This window comes from Epinephelus fuscoguttatus, linkage group LG12 (assembly GCF_011397635.1).
Source record: "Epinephelus fuscoguttatus linkage group LG12, E.fuscoguttatus.final_Chr_v1".
In the NCBI taxonomy this organism is placed as follows: Eukaryota; Metazoa; Chordata; class Actinopteri; order Perciformes; family Serranidae; genus Epinephelus; species Epinephelus fuscoguttatus.
The window spans coordinates 8,809,295-8,834,798 of record NC_064763.1 but is presented as its reverse complement, the minus strand read 5'-3'; the positions used below and the strand labels follow the sequence as shown (position 1 = coordinate 8,834,798).

Here is a 25,504-nt window from a genome sequence, read left to right as displayed (position 1 = left end):
ACACTCCCTGACACTCATTCATATCTCTTTAACTCTGTCTCTCTCCACCACTGCTGCATCTGCTGAAGCCTCTCCAAGCTGATATAAAGGCAGCACTTTAAACAGCTCTAAATCACAGTCTCTGTTGGTGATGGTGGAGACTCCTGACTGAAGTCTCTGTTACTACTTTCATTTTTAGCCAATTAGAAAGGCGCTTTGAATTGATTGAGTTAAACAAAAACTGTTACCTGCCTGTGTAGACATAAAAACATCAGTTACATAACTGACTTATGAATTCTGTGTGACTGCCAGAAGTTATATCTTGGCATTAAAATGGGTGGGGGTAGGAGGTGAATGTGGCAGTGCCTCATAGTTTGGGGGCAGAGTGTCCCAGGGCACGTTACAGAATTTACACCGATTTTTGGGTTCTAGAAGACAGAAATTTTGTATTTTCTCAGGAAGATGGATAGTTACCTTTGTTGCAATGAACACTATAAAATGGGTCCAGGATAGTGCCAAGTTACCCTTTACAATTATTATTTTTTCCTTTCATGTATGTTTGCATCTACTGTGAACTTGTAAAGCTTTTTGCTTGCTATTGGCTCTGATATTTGAGTGCAGCAACAAGGCTTTTAACAACATGCAAATGAACAAAACTGTGCATAACTGATTCGACTCAGTGTCATCAAATAGCAGAGATGCACTACATCCCCATGCGTATTCTGCCAACTGCTTCCCTCTCACTGTCCTGACAGCATCTGTGTCTGCATAATGTGCACACACACAAACACACACACTTGTACTGCCATTGAGACTATGATTGATACAGCTTACCATGCTTCCCTTAGATTCATCACAAGTTGTAAAGCCTTGACTCACTACTGTGAGCTTTACTCCTGGTATACTATATATACAAGGCAATTCTCGGGCCTCTCCCAACCTGTCTATGTGTTTCTGTTTCACAGAAAAGTACTTGACAGTGCTCATTGTGGTCACAGGACTTTTTTTTTTTTTAAGTTGTTAGCACATGTTCATACTGACAGTGGTAAAGAGTCTTTTAGGTATTTCTCACCATCAGACTGGAATACATTGCAGAATTTTTTTTTAAAAATCTCTGTGATCTGATTTCTGTTTTTTTAAAATGCGTTTTGAAATACCTGGAGTCAGTATTGTTGGGGTGTCAGTGGGATCATTGTGTACCTAAATATTCTCTGCTCCTTCACAAAATGTACATGTTTTACTCATTTTGACAATATTAAATGTAAAATCATCAAAAATGTTTTTGATTTTGATGTGGAATGTTTTATACTAGGTCCATGAATAATATGTCATATATGATGTCTTCATATATGGCTCTTGGCACAGCTTTTTTACGCCTACGTGCCAGTGATAGCCGTTGCCAGAGGCATTATTTTTTCGGGTTGTCCTTCCGTCCATCTGTCCATCCATCCGTCCGTCTGTCAGTCTGATCCATTCTTCTAATGGTTCATGATATCTCAAATTTGGCTTAAACATCAAGTTGGACTCAAGGACGAACTGATTAGATTTTTGTGCCAAAGGTCAAAGTCACTGTGACCTCGTCCATCTCATTCTCCTGAACACGATATCTCAAGAACACCTTGAGTGAATTTCTTCAAATTTGTCACAAACATCCACTTGGACTCAACAATAAACTGATTATATTTTTGTGGCCAAAGGTCAAAGGTCACTGTCACCTCATGTTTGTCTTTTTCTCAAGGTAAGCAATATCACAGGAGGGCCATGAGAGAATTTCTTCAGATTTGGCGCAAACATTCACTTGAACTCAAGGATAAATTTATTAGGGTTCGGTGGTCAGAGGTCAAGGTCACTGTGACCTCAGATAACATGTTTTTGGCCCAAACTAAAGAATTAATATGCAAATTCTGACAAAATTTGTACATAGATATCTAACAGAATAGAATGATGACGTGATGACATTTTAGAACCAAAATGTCAAAGGTCAACTTCACTGTGACATCATAATGTTCTGCAAAAACATTTTTTTCTGCCATTATTCAACACCATAACTCAGAAACACAAGGGGAGATATTTGATGCTGAATCGGTGACACCAATCTTGGGTGTACACCTTGAAACTGTGCTGATTGTACTGTATAGATCTTCTGTACTGTTGGTTGAAGATGTGTGTAAAACAACCATGTTTTAGAATATGTAGCTTCTTTGCAGCAACATCCATAGCCTGTTTGTAGTATTTTGAACTGTCAAGGCTACATATAAGTCTGGACATGAATGTAAACTGTAACTGCAGCTTTATTGGCTCGTGGAGGCATACAACAACAAGGTGGCAATTCTAATTTTTACCTTTCAATCTGCAGCAGGAGATAAGCTAAAAGATTACTTAAGGAATTTAATATTGAACTTCAATAAAGTTAGGCAATTTGCAGATTTGAAAAGATAAGATCGAAGCAGCAGGAGCTAGGAAACTAGATATCCCCCAGTGCAACTGTATTGCATCTTTCATGGGACCTCCCCTGCCTCCTGATATTGCTACAACTTCAGTTTGCAGTTATCAAGCCCAAGCTGACCTTACCAAGGTTATTTTTTTTAAAAAAACTTCAGGGAGCTCCCTCCAGAGCCACAGAAGACTTTATACAAGTGTTTTCCCAGGCTGAGTAGACCTCCTTGTGAGGGCTAAACTCAACTTCATGTGAAAAATTGCTGGAGTGCCCCTTTAAACTTAACGGTTTGTTAAGTTTAGGAGTGAGCATAAGAGTGAGCACACATTAGCAGGCAAGCCAACTTTTTTTCCTCTTCATAAGCCTTGGGGAAGTACACTGACAGATAGTGACACACTCTGACAGCAGTCTACCTCTGGTTGGATTAGCAAAGCACACAGAGTTGTTTACATGAGCAAAAAGCCTGTGTTTGTATCACGAGGATGCGTAGTGTGCACATGTACTCTCTACTGCTCCACAGGGGTAAACAGTGAAGTTGATAACTCGGAGAGCTACTGACTCAAAGGTCATGTTTGGAGATTTTGGTATGTTAGGGCATACTTGTATTCAAACAGTAAGGGTATATTTTATATGGCAGGGTGCCAAAAGCATTCCTGGTTTTATAAGACCATAATCCAAACAAATCTATTGTTTGAAGTAAAGCATCTTATAATGCAGTGGTGGAAAGTACCTTCATACATTTACTTAAGTACTGCACTTAAAAGTTCTCTATGTGACATCCAGAGCATTAATATAGCAGCAAACCACTATTTGCTATTTAAAGATATAGTGGAGTAATGAGGTACTGAGCATGAAGTCATGCTACATCCGTGTGTGTTGTAATCTGAGGTTCTCTGTAGTTTGTTTTGTTAAGGAGGTCCTGACACATATGCATGTTAGTGCATGTTAGTGCATGTGTGTATCCCACTGGGAAGCTCTTCACACTGCTCCCGTAAAACTGTTACTCCTGATAGTGAGACAGCGTTGTCACAAAAGCATAGTCCCCATCCTCAGGTTCCCCCTGGTTAACACCATTGCTGTTGTTTAGCAGCGTCTATGGAGTTAACACCATTAGCTGCTGCCTGCTGGCTCAGCAACCTCCATATTGAGAACTGTGTCCAGCTCCTTTTTAAAGGACTAGTGTGTAGGACTCTGTGGCATCTAGTGGTAAGGTTGCAGATTTCAACCAACTTAACTACAATAGCCAATCAGGCAATGCACGCCCTTTTTCGGCTTCCATATGAGATCACCTAGATTAAGAAGCCGTAGATTACATAGATTTTGCAGAAACCGGAGTTGCACACAGCAGTATGAATGACTAGTCAGCTGCTGCCAACACTAGCTCAGTAGTCAGTAGCCTATCGAAAATAAACAATTGAGCAGCAGGAACTTCAGCTAGTCCCATCTTCATAAAAGGCAAGCCTTCTGGCACACTTTTAATTCTACAGTTTCCTGGGAAAGGAGGAGCTGACATAATTCATTCAACATACAGAAACACTACTCTGGCTAGCATCATGCACAGTCATCCAGAGTTGAAAGAAGTGAAACATGTTCACAACAGCTGAGCCAACAGCTGAGCAACACACTGCACCATTTTAACAAACTCTCAGCCAATTCTGAAGGGGCAAAAAAAAAAACAAACCCTAGATCCTTCACCTGCTTCATTTCCAAAGCCCCTGCAATGCAGTCGACAGTGAAGGCTGTAGGTTTGTTATCCAGACAATTGAGTGAAAGTATGTCAAACCATCCCGTAATTTACAAACTGAGAGAACGATACATAGGCTTTACCAAGAGACAAAGGTAAAGGTCAGGGAAGCCTTGGCCAAAGCCACCAGAATAGCTCTTACCTGTGATCTGTGGACCTCAAGATCAACTCAGTCAAACCTACACTAACACTTCTAATTTTATTTCTGTAACTGGAAGCATTTTTGTTTATTGTAAAACCTAAACTTGTTATTCTTACAGTTACGGATAATTGAGAAATATTAAAAAGTTATGGAAGTGTAGCATTATTAAATGCTACCTGTTCTCTAAGGTCTGCCTTTGCGTTTACATTATTGCAATCAGTTGATAATATATTTTTAAATGTATAAATCCCCTAGTCTTATCCATAAACCCCCTGATCTTATCCAGACTCTATTCTGGATTCATGGATTCATTCAGAATTTGTTGCACCATCTTTCTTGGCGCACAGCAAACTACATTAGATTCGGAAATTAGCACCCTTGTCTACTGAATTGAGAATCAGTTTTTAAATTGAACTGAAATGGAATCCAGTCGAGTCATGAGATACCAAAAGATTCACACTCCTACTCCCAAACTGTTATGCCGTTCAACCCCGTAAGTAAAGCAGTGGCCCGCTGGAGTCCCTTGTCACTTTTCAGATACAAGTTGTTACCATTCAATTAGTACCACCTTTTAACTGATCCAACTGTTGAAAGTACACAGAAAAACTCCAGTGTTTTACAAAAAAAAAGTCCAAAAAATGAATTCAAATTCATGTACCAGAATTCCTAGGTCAGGAGCTAGTGGCCTAACCTACTGAACTGTATCTAAAGTATTTAAAACTAGCTCCGGCTCAACCAGGTACAGTAAAATGGTACTTAGACATTGTTGCATCAGTATTACCAATAATAATTCCAATAATACCATATGTAATAATATATATTTATTTGTGATAGTTAAAATATATTTAGCTGGCAGTACTTTGATTTTTTTACATAAATAAGATTTTGAATGCAGGTCTTTTAGTTAAGTAAAGGTAAGAGTATTTTTACATTAATGTATTGGTACTTTCACTTAAGTAATGCACCTGAATATTTCCACCACTGTTATAATGCACCAACAAGTAGTCCCATGCAGTGTTGAGCTGGGTTGCAGCTTAATTACTGTCATAATTGAGTAATCTAGAGACTATTTTCTCGATTAATGCAACATGACACATTCAGATTGTTTGTTTTATCTGACCTAGAGATGCTCAAATTACCATCAGGACATGGAAGCAGATTGTTTTTTGCTTGATAAATGACTGAAACAGTTTAATTGTTATATGAATAGTTGCAGGTTTTCTGTTGAACTGTGATTAATCAACTCATTTCAGCTCTAGTACATGTCTTATATTAAATACTCCACAGAATCCTGGTGATTTGATGTGTATGTGACACAAAAATGTGAGCATGAAGTCCCCCTGAGGAACTAAGCCATAGTTCAGACAAGCTTTTTTTTTTTGCTTAAAAATAAAAAATACATCCAAGGACTGATGACCAAACAGTGAGTAGGTTGACATTAGAATTGTGGCGGAAAATTAAACTTGTTGTCTCGAGGGTGGAGGATGGGATGTTTAACTTCAACTCAGATGAACAGGCTTAGATTCCCAACTTCTGCAAAGTTTTCTCCTATGAGCAAACAGAGTATTACATTTTGATTATGACCATACAGCAAATGGATCTACACAAAAACTGCTCTCTTGAGCCAACTGAGACTGCTCATAATGATGATTAATTTTACCATATGTATCCTATCTGCTGTGAGGCGCATCCCTGTTTTGTAGTTAAAAGAACAGCAGGGACTACACATTATCTTTCAGGGTGAGCACACCTACATCTGCCCTGCAGAACTTTTCCTAGTTATGCCAGAAACACAACCTGCAGCCTCGACAGTCCTGGGTATTTCCCGTGGAGAGGAGGTGTGCGACTACATTCATCACTCCTGGGACACGTGTGGGCTTGAGTGACAGAAAACATTCGCTGATCCAGGTCAGTGGAGTGTGGGTCAAAGAGAGCTCCCTGTCTGTTTATGTACATCAGCGGACAGGTGTTGTCAGCGCACCCGACAACATGTTGACTCATCAGCAGGCCCATTTCCAACTGACCTCTCCGCACATGAGTGAAAATATGACTTGCAGTTGACAAGCGGAAAAGCAGAGCATGCCTTAAGGGATGTGGCTTTAAAAGATAACTGTATATACACGCTAAGTTAAATTTTACTCTGCCAGTGCTTAAAAATGCTTGCATTATCACATTTTGTTGCAGGCAACGTTTGTGTTACTGTTAATCTAATTCTATGTAATTACATAAGTGACACGACGTACATCTTAAAGTGAAATTCACATAGTTTAAGCATAAATTTAATGGATTTCCCAGTTGACTGAGATGTTTTCTTGTGGTTCTATTATGTTGGGAGAGAAAGATTTAATGTACAACTTTCAGACAGAGGTAAACAGATTATTAAGTAAGTTGTACAAGTTTTGTAAAAGCAGGAGAGATTATAGCCATAATAGCATTTTGTTTATTAAATTGGGTTCGCCTCTAATCCCAGCAGTAACCCATCTACACAGGGATGCCCCTCATCAATTTACATTCAGCACTGATAATCATTTTAAAAATCACCTGGGGGAGACTGGAGCCTGGTGTTACAGTACAACCATAAACACAGCAATTATGTGTGTGTCTGTATAAATGAGGTCAATGCACATAAGAACCCAAGGTAATCACTTCATGCATCGCGGCTGCCATCAAGGACACTTAAACCCTCCGCAGCAATGTAATTGCACTGAAAAATAAGCAGTGGTTGTGGTTTATCGCTAATCAGCGTGGTGTATAGCTCGGTGTTGGTTATCATTACACTAATGTATTTATCTGGCTTGATTTGAGCTCAGTATGTCGCTCGTTGATCTCCCTCTCGCCGAGCTCCTCTTGATAAGGTTGGAGGTAATTACTAGGGCCTGCATGACTGAGCAGCCAAGGGCATTTCTTCTTCTGCTCTGACCGCACCAAACAACAGGGGTTTTCCTTGGCTTATATTTTCAGGACTCCCTGACACTCCCCTCCCTTATCATCGTGCTCTCTTTCTATAGCTCTCACTCTTTGTGTATGCATGCATGCATACAGTACATTTGTGATTGCATAAAAGCACGTGTGCTGCATATATGCAAGACAGAGGGAGTCTGTCTCATGTGTAGTGTTTGATTCTGCTTCTAATAAAAGGAGAACGTGGTTCTTCCTTTTTTTTTCATTTCTAAACTGGGCCATGAGCTACGGTGCTGCTAGTACTGTAATTATCAACCTTGTGGGAAGATGGAGGGGGAGAGAAGGAGAGGAGCAAGGCAGGAATCAAGTCGTGAAAGCTAGTTAACAACATGGAAGCGAGACTGAGGAATGGTCTATGTTTGTCCAGAAATAAAAGAAGGAAGGATAGCAAGAGCAAGAGAAAAGGGCAGTGATGGGAAGGGATACCAGGATACAAAGTGTGACGCAGAAATGAGGGGTAGAGAGAGGAGATAGGGGAAGACAGGTTGAAAAAGGATGTTGTAGAGGCAGAAGAAGAGGGATAGCTGGACCAGGGCGAGGTTAAAAGAAGGAATAGGAATGAATGAGGTGTATCACATCACCCGTAGCTCCAACAGTGGCCTCTTGATTTAAATTCAAGGCTCCATAAATCATTTCATGTGACAGTGGCAGCAGTTCACATAAGTGAGACGCAGTTATTGCTGCTTATTAATGGTGCTGACAAGAGCATGTCAAACACGAGCAAGAGCACATAGGACTCACGCTGCTTCCCTGACACACATTCAGTATTCACATATGTGCCTCATTAGCATTATGACAGGTACATATCAGCGAGAGCTAACAACATGCTTAACACAAGGGACTCAGTGCTGCATACTGCAGCCTCGCAGCTTAATCAATAACATTATAGCACCAAATTTGATTTCTTCAGATTAAAATATCCAAGAGCAAGACCACTGAACCTAACAGCTACCCAACACAACACACCTCACCTATCCTTTCCCCCCCATGGACCTTCCAGCAAGGACACAAATAAACACTTTAATATATGCAGAACAAACAAACAAACATTCCTCTGCACTCCCACAGGCGTCCAGACCTCTGTCAGATCGTGTGATGATCACACGCGTAAACAAACAACTAAGCTAAACAGCACAGTGACGGACAGCAAAGGATTCAGAATTTGAACTTGCATTGATTTGCTTGCTGAAACATTTTGATATAGTTCTTACATGGTGCGCTTTTTTTCCCACGCAGAAGAAGAAAACAACGAGTAGAGACGCTGAGGAGCAGTTCTACATGGGAGGAAAGAATCCATTGTAGATTTCAGCAAAGCTCTGTCTGAGATTAAGTTTAGTTTACACAGTTTTTGATACTCTCATAAATAGGCATGAAGAAATGACTGTACAGGACACATATGCAAACATGGATGCCAGTGATCAAAGCACAATATAGATGTATCAAACACAACAGGTTTACAGAATTTTTTACATGTAACATGATGTTTGGGTAGCATTGATATTTTCAAAATCATTCCACAGTCTGTCCTCCAACAGATTAGTCACCGTCCCTTCCTGTTTTCTGAATCAGGAGTGAATGGTGTATCCTTTGGGGCAGCGGAGGGATGCACCCGGCACTGAAAGGTAGGTCAGCGGTGTGCAAGCTGGTCTGGTGCCAGTCTCGAGTACTCTCTTTGCTCCGTTCTGTCGACCTGTTACTGTAAGTGGGGCTCTGCTATTGATCTAATGATTCTGGTCTCTAAAGGTCATCACATGTAAAAGTGAAAGAAGATCTATATTAGCTGCAGTTTCTCATTGTTGTTTGTCCCACAACTGAACTGCATTTTTCCAGGCTTACCAGTGAGCACTTACACATGTGCATGAGTATGGCACTAACTCCATTCAAGCAACGATTGGAACAGAATTATTTAGCGGATTGTATTGTTTTCTTTGATTTGAATTGTGTAATACCTGGCCACAGGCTTTAAATGAAAAGGGGGCAGTATTTCACCTCCAAGCCAAATACTAACAGCAGGTCAAGAATACCTACAATTTGCTGAAACTCTGAGATCCGGTCAAAATACACTTATTTTGTGATTTTCATGTGTGGCAGTTTGTAAACAACCAACACTACATTTTTTTGGTACGGTTTGTGTTGTCTTTAATTGCACTGTTTGTGCTTTGTGCGTCTTTCAGCTTTACAACAGTCTTTGTCTAAAAACAAATGGTTTGGGATAAAGTGTTATGGACTTCTAATTATCATGCTCTGGACATATTTTGGCTTTGGCCAAGGCCTGGATTGAGACGGTTAAGAATGACGGGCTTCAATAAACAATAAGACTGCAAGCTAGCCTTAGCTTGGCTGTTGTCAATTAAGGAAGAGGAAACTGAGGATGTAAAAAGATCTCTTAAGTTTGTTAGGAGAGATCCCAGGTATCTGAAACCAACAAAAATGATTTAACTATACTAGACACGACTTCTTTGTCCTCTCTTATTGGACTGAGGGTAGACGGGTTGCAACAGTGACTCACTATTGCCCCCAGTGGTACAAGAGGTATTACAATACAGGACGGGCTGGGGCTAGCTGGTTCGCACGCTCATTTCAGTAGATATCTCTGCAACATAATATACAGATATCTTTGACATAACAGCCAATTTTGCCATTGTTTAACCATTAAATGGCCATTATCAGTGGTGATAAGCATAGTAGATATCAACGCGTCCTCACTCCAAAGTCGTCAAAAACCAGCTCTTGGTCAGTGACTTCTGTTGATACACACTGATGAAAAAAGCTGTCCTTTCATGTCGGCATGATACGTGGCCAGTCACTGTTATTGTCTAACAGTGCTTGGCTGCGTCAGAAAGATACATGTCAGGACCACAACAAAGGTTAAGGTGGCGAAAGTTAGAGTAGGGCAGGTGGGAGGGTTGGTGGATGAGCCTAACAAACACCAACTTTCACCTGGGAGGCTGGTGTTTGCTTCCCGTGTGATTGTGTAGCCAAACCATTCTCTTTTTTCCTGAACCCAATCACATGCTTTTATTGCCTAAAGTCAAGCATGTGTGTGTGTAGGCAAAACCTAACCATGTGCTTTTGTTGTACCGACGTAATGTGTTTATTTTGAAAGAGACTGTATGCAAAATGTACATAACATATAAAAAATGGAGGGTTAGGGTTAGAGTCCCATGGGAAACCAATATTTATGCACAACCATAAACATCTTCTGACCCCAACCACGTCTTATTGTCACCTAAACCTAAGGAAAGTGAAACCTAATGAACTGGTAGCAGCCATTAAATGGGCTGATAATGGCCTTTTGAACCTACCAGTAGGTGTAGCGGGCACCTAATGACGCTAATGACAATGAGGCTTATAACAACAGATGACCGCCATTAAATGAGCTGATCCCAATCAAGTGCACATCAAAGTTTTTACTTCTTTATATTCTGTTGATAATATTAGTTCTTTTTTTAATGTTTTAAAGTAAAATTCACATCCTACACCTCTAAGTTCGCTGTGCCACAACTAATTGGTTCCTACAAGTTTAGGTTAGAGAAAGCCCCAGTTTACAGGTTACTAAGTTCCCATGGTGGAAAAGAGTTATATGTGATAACAAAATAAAAATACTGCTATTATTATACAGTAGGGCTTATTATTTGGGAACAGAGGAATTTCAAATGTGGTATTATGTATCTTGATCTCTCTTGCAAAAGAATATCTCGATCTCTAGGAGATGACCTGATTAACTGAGGTTACATATATGATAGACACTTGAATTGCCAAACTGGTTATGGGCAATTACACTGATAAACTGGTTTCTGCCAATGTGAACACTTTTAATCTGGTATTTCAATAAAATGTAATAATAATAATAATAATAATTTGATTTTCATAGTAACTTCTTAATTTGCATACTGTCTGTATATGTATACACATATACACATCTTTTTGGTATGAAGTACTTCCTAATTCTCTTGCAGTACATCTCCCATTCATGCCCTTCCTCCTCTCACTTCCTCTGCCTCTCCTTCTCCTTGTCTTCTCATCATTACCTCTATAGGTGTCCTCCATCCTCACTGTCTTTCTCTTGTTAGGGGTAAATTCAATCTGTCCTTGTCAGCTTTAATCAAAGCACCCACAGATTCAATTTAGCAGGTATGTGTGGGAGGTTAAGGTGGTACCTTCAGGATGACAGGAAACAAAAGGGGGGGTTTGTACACACATCCCTCTGCCTCTTCACTTTGAATAAGACTTAAGGCCATTGTCATCAGCCTCTCTCCAGCTCAATATCTTTTCACAAGCCAAGTCTAAACTCTAACTGCAATAATACTCAGAAAAAGTCGCTGATCCCCCTGATCCCCTCATGTCCACAGACTTTATTTGCTGAGTGTCTAAAGAGTGTCTGCAATCCAGAGACATAAAGTTAGATAAACCTTCAAAATTGAAAGAAACACATGAATAAATCCCTTAATCTCTAATGGGCTTTTACTTAATATAAAACAAGATAGAAGATTAGAGCTTAAAACTTTGTTGTTTCATGGTAGTTTAATCTGATGTGTACATCTTGGAGAAAGTTTAAGGGATTAACTAGATCACCTACTTCATGAACAGCTGCGTCCCCATGCCCCTCATTTGACACTATTTAGTACCAGATCCTGTTTTTAAGTTCCCTCTGATGAAAAAAGGGTTGGTTAAGGTCAGAAAACCACAGACACTGCATGACTTTAACAGCAATCAGCCACTAATCTTTTGCTTGTCTTGTCTAGATGCAGACAAACAGCAAGCTGTTGTTTATTGTAAATCTCTCAAATTTAGATTAGGGTTTGCGATGTTACTAAACTGTGGTGAAACATTGTAATTCATAGATGAGGGCAGGCATTTCCCAAATTTTACCTCAACTGCCCTAACCTTTAGAACAAGCACCCTGCTTTTGTTTATGGTGCTTTAAGTGTGTTTGCTGCCAGTCCATATGCAGTCCAGCAAAGCTGCATCATACAGTTTACTGTTCAGTTTGTCAGTTTCAATTAAATCCAAGGCAATCACTGTAAAGTAATTTCACTGCATCTAAGCACTAATATTTCAGAAAAAGTTAAGGGATTATTGTGATGCTGTTTAGCATGAAATTTTAGGCTACAATAATCATAGCATGAAAACTGAGAAGTGTCCAACAGCAGACACACACCTCGCTGCACTTACACTACTCACAATCCTTCCCAAATATTTTTTTTTTTTCGAGGAAACTGGTACTAGCCAATCAGAGGGACAGTAGGGTGGTGTCATGTGCTTAGCTAACGTTAGCTGAGCTGCTCATGGCAATAAACTGGGGGAGGGCCATGAGGAGAGTGGGAGGGCAATGAGGTGCGCCGGGGTTGCCACCAGATATACTCGTGAAAATTTGATATCAGTAAACTCAACATACCCATGTGTTTCTAATGAATGTATCTACCAAGTTGCAAAATTTTGTCCCCACCAAGGCATGATATATTTAACACTGCAGGAGTGTGAGCCGCAGCAGTTGAGCAAAGTAGCCATAACACACTGCTCACACAGGCAGTGTGGCCTGGGCTTATCAACATGTGGAACGTGTTTCTGTCAGTAGTAGTCACTTAAACTTTCTGCAGTACTGCTAATGTTACAGCATGCATCACCTAATATTGTTATTTGGTCATTTTGAATTTTCCATTTACTTAAACCGCCATGCACGAGTGAGTAAATTACTTAAACCAACATTACAGTCTGTATGTTACTGTTTCACTTATTTTCCTCACCGCACACTGATGCAAAAATACATTAGCTAATGCTTTTCCAAGCTACATGTTACCCGAGTGATGAAAAAAATCCATGTTATAACCAGTTTAAGTTTTAAGTCAACGACAGTAAAATATTGATCCTCCAGTTCAGGGAAAGGGCTGCTGTGATATACAGTGAATAAATAAATGTACATGTCACAGCAGGCCTTTTGAATTTGAGCTCCAGAATTTTTCTGATCGGGCATCTGACAAATAGGGTCTATCTTTATTATCATTTTTTAATATGCTGCTATTGTCATTATTTTTAAGAGAAGATGATTGAATAAGATTATTTAAATAAAAGTGAGACATGTTTTTGATGTTAATTTGTGGTAAACCAAAACCAGACTCATTTCTTCAGTTAAAGGGCTTTTTTGTTACCTGAAAGCCCTTAAAAACTTTTCTGTAACATGAAATCCTTATTTTTAAGTAAGCAACAAGCAAAGTTACCATTTAGTAAAAATGTTTTTTTTTGTACTTTTTTAAAAATTATTTTTCTCATGATCTGCTTCATCAGGACTGTATGGTTGTGGTTTGATCTGATTTGATTGACAGTCAGTACGGTTACATGCACATTTAAGCATGGGAGCAGGATTGATTTACTGACCGAAGAATGTCTGGCTCCGCTACAATTGGTGGCGAATGCTCCCTTTAAGTATGTTAGTATTTGACCTTTATCTGGTTGACCTAATACGTCATTCTGTTTTCCTCCCATCCATGTTTTTTGAAATGTTTAACTCTTTTCAGCTGACACAGCACGAACTGTGGCTCTTTGTCCGTCCAAAAATGCACAGCTGTGGATTTGGCCATGTTGTTACCGGCCTTTCTTCTGTTACGCATGTAATGCTATTTGACTTCCGTGTTGAAGCCTGGGGCAGATACTGTGGCGCATGCGCAGAGTGCCTAGGCCAGTTTGGGTTCAATTGACTGTATACGTGCAGGAGTAATTCAACTCTCAATGACATTATCTAGATGTGTTAGTCCGACTTTCAGAAATTCAGCCTAATATTATTTCAGTCAGACTAACATGTTTACATTAATTCTAAAAGTTCAGTGTTAGTCGGACTAACACATTACATTGATTTTTTTTCCAGTGTCATGTAAACATACTGGCAGGCAAACATTAGCAGCAGTCCACCGATTCATCACATTATGATAAAACATTTTAGTATACCATGATTGGTGCATGGAAGTATGTGACATCACCTTCATCCAAATGAGCCCTGCCCACCCCAAACCAGTTTGCAATGCTCAGGCAAAATAATAGAAAATCTCGAATAGAAATCTCTTATATGAAAGTTTTCTAATGTTGGCAGAAAATCGTGTATTCATAAAGAGATCATTACTCACAGTAAGAATCTGATTGAGAAAATGTGCTTTGAGGCCTTAACCCTAACCACAAAGTCCTTTGCTTCCCATGACCACCTACCTAAGGTATGCATGCGGTAGAGAACATAGCACTAAACTAAGCTCAAAAACACACTCAAAATGTATCTGGCATAACAATTACATATAAATGTAATTTCCAGGAGGCAGGGTTCTCCTCTGATCACTGACCCACCCACCCAACTTGAATCAACGAAAACACCTGCACACTCATGAAACTGAAGAGAAATGCTCCGTTTTCAATTAAAAACAACCTGCTTTTAGCCAGATTATTACACAGGAGAGGAACGTTATCAGTGGCAGTTCATATCCAGCCCCATGGTTTCTCTTCTCATGTTCCCCACATGCTGCCTCTATGACAGTCTGATTCACAGCTCTTTTCAGTCCCACCCACCTCCCCTTTAATCTCTACTGTTACATCTCCCTACCTCTCTTCCTGTATTTTCGATTACCTCTTTATCTGTGTCTGCCCCCACAATTGCCTCCCACCTTCAACTTTTTGATACGATTTTACTGTCAGTAATATCTCAACTTTTGTCTTTAAACCTCTGTTTACCTCCACACAGTCGCCCTGCCTTTCTGCCTCTCTCTCTCTCTCTCTCTGACCCCTGTCACAGTCAGTAAAGTTCTGATGAGAAGCTACCTAACACTGCATTGTCTGATCGGGTGTTGTTGAGTAAGCGAGTTTGCGGCCCCGATCTCTTGGGGTCAGCTTAATGCTATCCTCTGCTGGATCTCTCCTTGTAACCTGGTCTGCTGCCCGCCAGCTGGGGCCTACACTTGTGCTCCAACTGTCTACTGGCCCCTTGGATGCTTACTCCTACAACATACTACAGTGCGCCACCATGCCAAACAGCCCACACAATGCTACAAGATGTCTAGGTCTGCACTATATTTGCATCCATTAGTTTCTAATGACTCAGCTAATAGTGTTGCTATTTGTGATGCATATTTGGATTTCTGCGGTAATAGTACTGGTGACATTTCTCTTCTACCAGGATGTTAAAAAGATTCTTTCTTTGTATCACATATGTGGGTAATTTTGGATCTAAACGTCTGCTTATCATTTCCACGCACATGCTTAACGCTAAGACTGTGTGCTCATTTGATCTAACTTAGAGAAAGGTACCAAAGGGCAAGCAGCTCGATATCCCTCCCTTTCAAGTCAGATTCCACCTTGAACAAACTAAGAGGGTGATTATTGATTATTTGCTATACATTAATGAGCTGAATTGATTTGAAAAGAGGGCAGTGGTGCAGATCACTGACTGTAGAAGGGTTATTCATTGGTCAGGACAACACTTGAAGGGGTTACCTGTGTAGTAAAGCACAGTACAGGACACCTAGAGGGTAATGAGGGAAAAGGCATGTAAATTAAGGCAGATTCTGGAGTTTGTTATGGATCTAATCCAGTGTGAGCTCTGTGCCAACCACATGTATTAACAGCAAGGTTTATGTCCATCTCTATCATTTTAGTAGCCCGTTGCTTTATGGCAGTAATAAATATAGCTGCTGGTGTGATGCTAATGTGACAGCTGAGAAAAACTCTGATTTAAAAAAAAAAAAAAAAACACAGCTTGTAGAGAAGCTACAGAATCCTGTGATGGCTGTGCTGTGTGGAGAAAATGTCCGATTTCTATTCTAAATTGAAAATCGATCAAAAAGAGCTTTCGATTTTCAGTTGGATTTCGGACCAGTGATTCTCCAACCAGTTATTTCTCTCTATCCCTGCCTATTTGAGTAAGTCCAAAGCCTTCAGCTGTTTTTTCGAGACACAGTGGCCACATCTGGGGTCACAAATAATGGAGAAACATCAAAACCGGAAAACTGTTCTGCTTCCCTAAACTTATGGACATCCCCGCAAGTTATGTGAAGAACCGAATCAGTTAGGAAAGTTAAGCTTCTGTTGTAAAGTAATCCTCTGCCATCTGGTGGCTCTTCTTTGTGGGTTTTTTTTTTTTTTTTTTTTTTTTTTGGTTAACGGTTTGTTTCCAGTTGACTAATGAAAAAAAGTTATTGTTATTAATTGTGATTAAATTGTTTAGATTTTAGTGTAAGGCCTTATTGTGGCACATTCTCAAAAAAAATATATCACAATTAATGCTATGTATAATTGTTACAAATTAAGACTCAGTAGTCTAACAGTGGCATAGCTGTTGGGACTGAAAAAGAAGTGGAAAAAAAATTGAATCAAATCGTGACCTTAAAATTGAAAGTCAAATCGAATTGTGGATTTGGAGAATTGGACAACCTTAATATATGTATTTCCTAGTAACAAGGTATTAACTCATAGAAATGACATCCTATTATTTGTGCATGTTACAAAAGATAGGAACTTGTGTTGCATAAATGTGAAAGCATATTTATTAATCTCTAATCTCTAATCTCTTTTTTAGACCCACATAAGTATATATACAATATCTGGTTAAAACCCTAAAGTCCTATGGACAGTTTTGTAAAAAGGTCAGTAGCTTAAATGAAGCTGATTTTTCCCCTCTCAATTTGAAACACAAAGAGAAACACTTGTTAGCTGTGTTTCAATAGTAGCAGGTATTATTTCCAAAGCCTGTGGGTGGCAATGTAAGTAGGTCTACATCTACAGGGCTAGCAGGTTGGTATATGTGCAAAAGGTCTGACAGTAACGGTTTAACTCCCCCCTGTGGACAAAGTGCTGCCTGCTAAGCATAAATGAGCAGATTTATGAGTTGATGATTAAGTTGGTAGGCCTACCCTGCTTGTCAAATGTAGGACACGTAATTATCTAATTATCTAAACAACTTTATAGCCATTATATACATACAACCTAGCATTTGGATCATTTCTTTCCCACTATATAACTGATTCATTTTGATCCACCATTTTAAAAATGTCTTCGTTATGTTCTACCATCCTATCTCTCTTGAAATATGCTACACTGCCTCCACGATCTCGTCCGTATCCATAAGCTCTCAGAAAACGTGCACAAATACAAACGAAATAAATGCAAAGTATGGACAGAAGGCTCCATCCGCCTCCGTCTCCATTTCTAAAGTTGAGCATAAATGAGCCCTGAGGACTTTTGTAGGTTTTTAAATGTTACTGCATATTATTTGCACTTTCTTTTTCTTAAATCTAGACAATGTGAAAACCTATATTTTTGATATCTGCTTAGCGTCTGGGCCCCTTTGATCTAGCCTCACATAGCTTATCAGGTTGTCCTTTTTCACATCTCCATCATGTCTTATGAGTTGTGCTCGCATTTTACCTACTTTTTTGTGGATAAACTCAAACTGAAAGGTAATGCCATGTTACACAGCCAAATGGAATTTCAGAACAAAGAAAGACACGGATAATAATCTCCTAATGATCATAACTGTTACTTGAGGTGAGCGTGGAGCCTTTTCATTTATGTCCACAATCCGCCCCTTTGCAATTACAACACCAGATGAACATCTGGTATTATTATATAAACAACTAACGGCCAGTTTCATAAAAAGCAGGGACTGGTAGAGCAGATACAAAATAATGGTTCACCAGTACACCTTTTCTGAGATATAGCTGTATTATTACAGGATGTTGTCATTGACCTGGATGTTTCTATACCTCTGAAATGTTTTATGGCTTTAATAATAGAAGGACTTCAATGTATTGAGCCAGTACCAACAACTCTTTAGATGTCTATTACCTAATGGTACCACAGATGGAACTAGATAAGCAAGACTTAAAGTATTTCGTCACCAGACAAATTTCAGGTGAAGCTTTCTGCAATTCTCATAATAAATATTGTACAGTATCCTATCTACAGTACATCAGTCTTTATACCATGTGATGGACTTCAAAGTTTTTGAATCACAATTCTGTTTGAAGTATAGTAGACATATGTGAACACAGTGGTGCAGAATGAAATGAAAGTCCTCATCAAGCACAAAGCTCTGCTCATCACTCATCATTCTCACGTTCAATCTGCTTAGATGCAGTCTTTAGCTCCGGGGTGGGGGGTGTGTGTATGTGTGTGTGTGTGTGTGTCAGTTTCTTCCCCAATCAGCCATGAAAGTATGTGGCCTCTTTATGAAGGATGTTTGTTCAGCGACATTTCTGTAATATGCATAATTTAACTTAAGCATACTACACTCGCTAATTGTGCATGAATAAGGCAAAACATTTCTCAGTTATGAATTAAATAATTCAGCAGTCTACCAGTCACACCAAAGCAGTAAAGAATACTGCACAAATAAATTAAGATATTACATTACTCTCTCTGCTGAATTAATGCAATAGTGCATTTAGGGAAAAAGGCTATTATTGAAAGGAATACACCAGGGTTTACATATTAAGAAATTAAACAAAAAATAACTTTCCATTAAATGTTAAACAGGCATTTTATCATTTATGAATAGTAATATAAAGCAATAATGTCACAACACACACCGCATCCACAAGCACAGCATCAGATTGTATACTTTTAAATGGGCTAATTTGTGTTGTGGCACATGTTTCTTTTTCATTGACAAAAGAGAAGGTGATGTTGGCAACACATCACATAATTCTCCATTCAGAGCCTCAGTGTTGAAGTTGTGCTTACAAAGAGAAATTACATCAGAGAAGCTGACAGAGTTACCCAGCACAGGAACATTCTTACCCACATTGGTTGCGTGGCTGGTGTGGATGTCAGGACAGCACTACTGCAAGATTGAAGTTGATGTGACACTGTGCGGTAGCCCAGTCCTCTAGAATTAGCTTTTTAAAATTGTAATGTTTATGATAGAAACTGGACAGGTTAATTGGTAACTCTAAATTGTCCGTAGGTATGAATGTGAGCGTGAATGGTTGTCTGTCTCTATGTGTCAGCCCTGCGATAGTCTGGCGACCTGTCCAGGGTGTACCCTGCCTCTCGCCCCATGTCAGCTGGGATAGGCTCCAGCCCCCATCAAGAGGATAAGCGGTTAGAAAATGGATGGATGGATGGATGGATGATAGAAACTGCAAAATTTTTGTGTTATTATTTAAAGCACAAATTTTTCATATAGTCACAAAACAATACTCAAACAAGTGATTGATCCAAACAACACCCATCCATCCAAAGAGATATGTTATATCCCAATGTTTCTAAACACTTTCCAAATAAAAATCTTGATCGCACAATTAATTTTCCTCTTCCACCCACATTTTGTGCTTGTGTGAGTGTACTGGTGCAGATGTGTGTGTCACTCATTGAATGCTCTTTGAATTTTAATTTATAGGATCAAAACAAAAATCTTAACTTCTACTCAAACTAGTCAGCCTGACGTTAGGTGTGTGCATGTACATCTGTTAGTGTTTCTTCAACAATTTCCAATAATAATTTCTTCCCATTGCATGAGACAACTGTTTGTTGTGCAACTGTATGCATTATACATGTACATGGTAATTTGTAGCTAAAAAGTGTACAGATGAAGTGGCTTTGAGTTTGACAATCTGCAGATGTGCACAAAACCAGAGAGAGAGCTTACACTGCATAAAACTGTAATGATGATTTTGAGCTAATTTCCCAATTTATTGTTCCTGCTGGTCTCTACGTAATTATATGTTTGGGAACGCTAAAGCTCCATTAGGTGAGTGGAAACTCATTCCAGCTGCATTTATTCAACAGCTTGTTTAATTTTCACTCTGCAGAGCTTAGGGCAGCAGCCACCATTGGTCAGTGTATCAAACAGGTGAAGCTGCAAGAGGTGGCTGCCCTGAAAACAACTGCTACTGTGAAACCATTAGATTTTAAGTTAATGGCTTTTAATTGTGAATCTATGGTAAACAGATTGAGCATAATAACTAACTGTCACGCTGGATGATTCCTTGTTCCTAATGGAAAGATATTTTGATACAATGTTGATCTGTAGTTTCAAACAGAGATGAAAGAGAACTGAATAATATAATAAAAGCTCTCTGGCAGGTTTTTGATCAACTAAATGAACAAAAGTAAAAATTTGAAAACTCAAACCAGAATTTTAAATATTGGATTTTGTGATATAAGCTTAATTTTGTATTTGATTAATTGTAAAAATGTAAAACTCCTCAGCTCATTTTACTTGTTTCATAAAAATTGTATCATTTTTGAGCCCACTGTGCCAACATATGGGGGAGAAAAAGAACAAGCGGAAAAACATGAAAACAATAGCAGTGACTCACCCGGTCTTTTCTCATTTCGACCTTTTCGACCCCCGCATAGTCGTACTTTGGAGATCAGCACCAGGATCTGTTTCTGGCACAAGGACTTGTTGCTCTTAGGACAGGGCTTGCGCTTGTTGGCTACCGGTCGGTTGGTTTGGTCGTCCTTGACCGCCCGTTTCTGTCTAATGAGAGAGCTGGCGAGAGCTGCCATCTTCCCCCCCTCTCACCTTTGGGAGGGGGGTGTCTTCCTTCCCAGTACCCCCTTTGCTGGTTTGGCGTTTGCTTTTCCTCAGAAAAAAACTAGAGTAGGACAAACGGTGTAGAGAAGCCCCCACAGGGGAGACAGGGGCGTCTAAGTGGGTTAACAGGGAAGAGTTTAGTTTGAGGGTTCCCTTGGAGAGGGAAGAACTGGAAGAGATGCAAGTTCACCTGCAGTCCAAAGTAAAGCCTCCACGCTGACCGAAAAATAAAAATCTGACACTAACAGAGCACACGAAAAAGTGCCACAGTCACATTTTCAGTTTTGAAAATAACAGAAGGTTAAAATGACTGACTTTTAAAAAGGTGAAGATGGAGACATGTATCTACCCCTCTTCCCCACTCATTTTCACATTCAAATAGCCAATTTCAAAATCTTATATTGCAAAATAACTAACCTACTTTGACTAGACAACACCAAAGAGAAAGAGCTCAATTTATTTTACATATAAAAACACTTTTACTGAAGAAAAGTGGAATCATTTTGAATGCTAGGAAGCTCGTAAAAGCGTGAGAAAGATCAAACTGTTTGTCACCATTTGTGCAGTCCACGGAGGTCCAACTTTGCCTCCCATTTAAACGTGGCAGCATGGAATAATGAGCCGAGAGTCCGAGCGGTAATCCAGATGATTTAAATCCAGAGGTAGAACAGCAGGCGGGATGTTGGTGGTCGTTGTGGGAATGAAACCAGGAACGGAGCAGAGACATGGACACAGACAGACAGAGATTCCTCTTCTGCCTCCGATGGCACGCTCCTTTCCCACAGTCCTCACCGAACCCCCCCCTCCCTCCTCCTCCTCCTCATCCCCCTCCTCCCCCCTCCCTCTCCTCCTCCTCCTCCCATCCAAAGTCAGCGAGTGGTTGTGAGAGTATGTGTGCGTGAATTCCAGCAGCCACCATCAGTAGAGGTGACATTCATGAGAGAGAGGAGGGAGAGAGAGCAAAAAAGAGCGAGGGAGACAGGAGGGAGGGAGGGAGGCAGATGCTGTGATGTGTGAGAGTGAGCTTGAATGGGAGAGGGAATGGGCGAGAGATGGGCAACAGCCACTTCACAAAAATCACTGCTCGCAGGGGCTGCAATTTTGTTATTTTACAGCAACGTCCCCTTAACAAAAAAAAAAAAACAACAAAAAAAACTCAATCATTCTGACTGCTGCGCTGAAACAGAGAGACAGAGGGAGAAAGAGAGAGAGTGCTTAAGGTGCAGATTGTGACAGTTCTCTGTCTCCTCGAGAGGAACAGCATCACCATGTGTTACCTTCCTGTCACATGCATCCACACACACACACACACACACACACACACACACGCACACAGAGCACATCAGCATATTTTTGTAGTAGAGTCTCCCCTGCTGAATAATTGTCTGTCTCTAGTCAGTATTCTTCTTCATCTTCCTCCCTGACATCGCTCACACAGTAGTAACCTCCACAGTCTGTCTGTGATTTGTTTCCTTGAGCTCTACATATGAAATGTAGGCAAAATATAAATAAAAAAATAAAGTGACTTTGTTCCCTGAAACTGGCATTTAGTGTCTGACATATCTGACTGCTGGCTTACGCTAACCCTGACATAAACATGAGCTTGGACAGATTGAGTTAGACAGCTAACCCTGCCAAAACACACACACACACACAGCCCCACCCCCCACCTGCAGAATACCCACACAAAAACAACAAACACGCATATATTGCGGATTGCGTTCACGTACCTCCCTCATTTGCTCTACTTGCATTTAGACACAAATGCAAGGGCTGACATAAGAGATTTCTCTAATAATTTGGGACAAAACAAACTTCCAAAAGTATCAGTAGAGAACACAAATGATGCTGACATACTTTTGCACGCAATAGCGGGTTCTGGTAAATGACAATGCCCTGCAGTCAAGCATTTCTCATCTTGTTGAGTTGCAACAAAAACAAGGATTGTGCTTACTGTTTTCATTCTGCAAAACAACCCGATATAAGACAAACAGCATATTTTGGGGTAATGGAATATCAGGCAAGTCTATTCAAATATTTACATAGATTTCATTAAAAACAAACAAATGACAAAACATCAGCCTCTGCCATCGTTTAACCTCATCCTATTTGCAGATGGGCTGATGGCAGTCAACAAGGCAAATATTGGCTAAAACCGATACACAGCCGATAAGTATAGAGCTTAAATTTGAGGTGAGAGTTTAAGGGACCCCTTTGATAATAGCCGTGAGAGTTGTGCCCTTACCAAAATTTAGTCTAAATATGGAGTGCTATCTACCTGCCTCCCCATCAAGCTATGCCATCATGGTTGATACCAATGGATGTCTTAGGTTATCTAGTTTCATTAGATACCACTAGCTTAAAAAATGAGCGTGCCACAGCCTCTTAAAGACAGAATTATCAGCCTCCAATTATTTTCACTAGGGGGGCCAGTTGGAGGGCCAGCAATTGTAATAGGTGGGTCATGGCCCCACCTGGCCCCCCTCGGGAGTGCCACTGCACCTTCAGTGTCAAAGTAAACTGATGTATCCATTAGCTTGATAAACTGGAGCCATAATGTGGGAGGCCCATTTACTGTCAAAACTATCATGATTGCGACTACATAAATCTGCATTTCAACTGAATATAAAACACTGAACGTCCCCAGTCCGGCCCCTCAGACTCCATCCCAATAAATTAACTTATCTGAGAGATAATCAATCTAATTTTATTTGTCATGGCACCTCTTTTAAAAGTCGATTGCCGGGGAAACCAGCAGCGGAAGCAACTTGAAAATGCAAGGTCGATTCAAATCATTTCTAACAATGCCAAGCAAGGTCACTGTCTGTCAGGGCTTGATTGACAGGTGTCAGCGGATGTTTGGTCTCCATGGAGGGACGAGGGCATGGCCGGGGTGGAGGGGAGGAAACCGCAGATGAGATAATGCAGTTTGTATTGACAAGGAAACAGAAAAGATATTTTTCTCCTTTTCTAATGATTCGGTACATCCTTGTTGCATTTCCCAACCATCCTCAACAATGCGCTCGTCTTCTTACTCTGAGTTAAGAATCAATCTCCTAATGGACATCACATTACAAACATTGCCAAAGGTTGTTCTCCTTTTCACTGTCTCCATCACAAGTACATGCCAAGTTACACCAAAAGAAAGCTAAGTGGGGATTCTCAGGACATTAGACAGTTTCGAGGTTAACAAGTGTTTCCATCATTATAATGAAATTTCATGCCAAAAAACTAAGTGGACTCATTAAGAGTAAAACCACTTTTCATATGTTTCTAAGAGCTATCACCTGTACGAACACACCCTAACTAACAACTAAACATCCATTATGTCAGGGCTCTAGGTTACAGCCATTAGTTATTTCCAGTTTATTACCATATAAATATTAGTCTTTAATCTTGCTCATATATAATTTGTGCACAGTTAGGACTCTTTTCAACAAGGTTTTTTAAATTCACATCTAATCACATTCAGGATTTACTGTGCGTGCTAACCCAGCCCTACTGTCATTACTGAAGCTTCTTTGGTAAAGTGGAGCAAAAACAATCTGCATAAATCAAAATGAAAGTAAGGAAATTAAAAATAGCAAATAAGCATTCTGCCACGCGTGAATTCTCATCATCTGAATAATGCACAGGGGGATTAAATGCAGATGTTTTTGCTGAAAACAATCCATGCCACAATCCCTGCATGCATATCAATTTTCGTAGAAGCCGAGGGTATTAACAGCATATCCTCTTTCAAAGTGCTTTAGGTTGAGTTGTTTTTCCCAGTATAACGGTTACCACGTGATGGTGCTTTCAATGTTACCTAACGAAGACTTCTATAATCTTTAGCCTTCTGGATGGGATGAATAGATACCATACATATGTTTGGGAGCTTTGCTGGAGGGATGTTTCTCAATCCATCCCAGTGGTGGCAAGTTACCAACTGCATTTACAAAAGTTGGCATATTTTCACTTTATGCTTTTTCATACTTCTGTTCCGTTCTTAACTAATCTACAAAGTTTAAACACAGAAGACACTTGTGTATTTGGGTTTTTTGTTGGTTCTTTTCTCACTGGTTGAAATTAGGTAACAAAAAGGTGATGTCACATACTTCTGTGCACCAATCAGGATTTAGCAACATTTCAATCAAAATATGATGACCGTTGTTGGTTTGTTTGCTAATGTCATCAGGCCACAGTCCATCGCGTCTGATTAAAGGTCCAGTGTGTTGGATGGGGATCGACTGACAGAAATTAAATATGATATTCATGACTATGTTTTCATTAGCGTATAATCACCCAACAATGAGAATGGTACTTTTGTTACCTTACAAAAACCTGCTTATAATTGCAGATGGAGCGGGCCCTCTTCCATGGAGTCTGACATGTTGTTTCTACAGTAGCCCAGAACAGACAAACCAAACACTAGCTCTTGATAGGGCCATTCATGTGTTCATGTGTTGACCACCATATTTCAGTTGGTTGTAATCTGCAACGTCACCGCTATGCCACTAAATCCTACACACTAGACCAGTGGTTTTCAAATGTTTTGGCAGACCCAAGGGCAAGCCAAAATCTCAACGCACACATGTATTTATATCTGTGCACAATAGCTTCTTATAACATTTGTTTTCACTCTTATCACTACATAAGACAATAAAAATAAGAAAAATAAGAAGGGTAGCTTTCGTGATGCTGTCTAGTAGATATTAACTTAAATACATGTACATATACAGTACA

At 39.8% G+C, this 25,504-nt stretch overlaps 1 protein-coding gene across 1 annotated transcript in view; it reads right to left on the bottom strand.

The window, feature by feature from the left end:
* The window catches only part of fgf11b (fibroblast growth factor 11b), a 48,205-nt gene extending 27,122 nt beyond the window's left edge, over nucleotides 1-21,083 (bottom strand). Inside the window, exon 1 of the mRNA XM_049592914.1 lies at nucleotides 20,559-21,083. Coding sequence (XP_049448871.1) covers nucleotides 20,559-20,751 — 193 coding nt within the window. The 5' untranslated portion in view covers nucleotides 20,752-21,083. The remainder of the gene's footprint in view (nucleotides 1-20,558) is intronic.
* Between the last annotated feature and the right edge of the window lie 4,421 nt (nucleotides 21,084-25,504).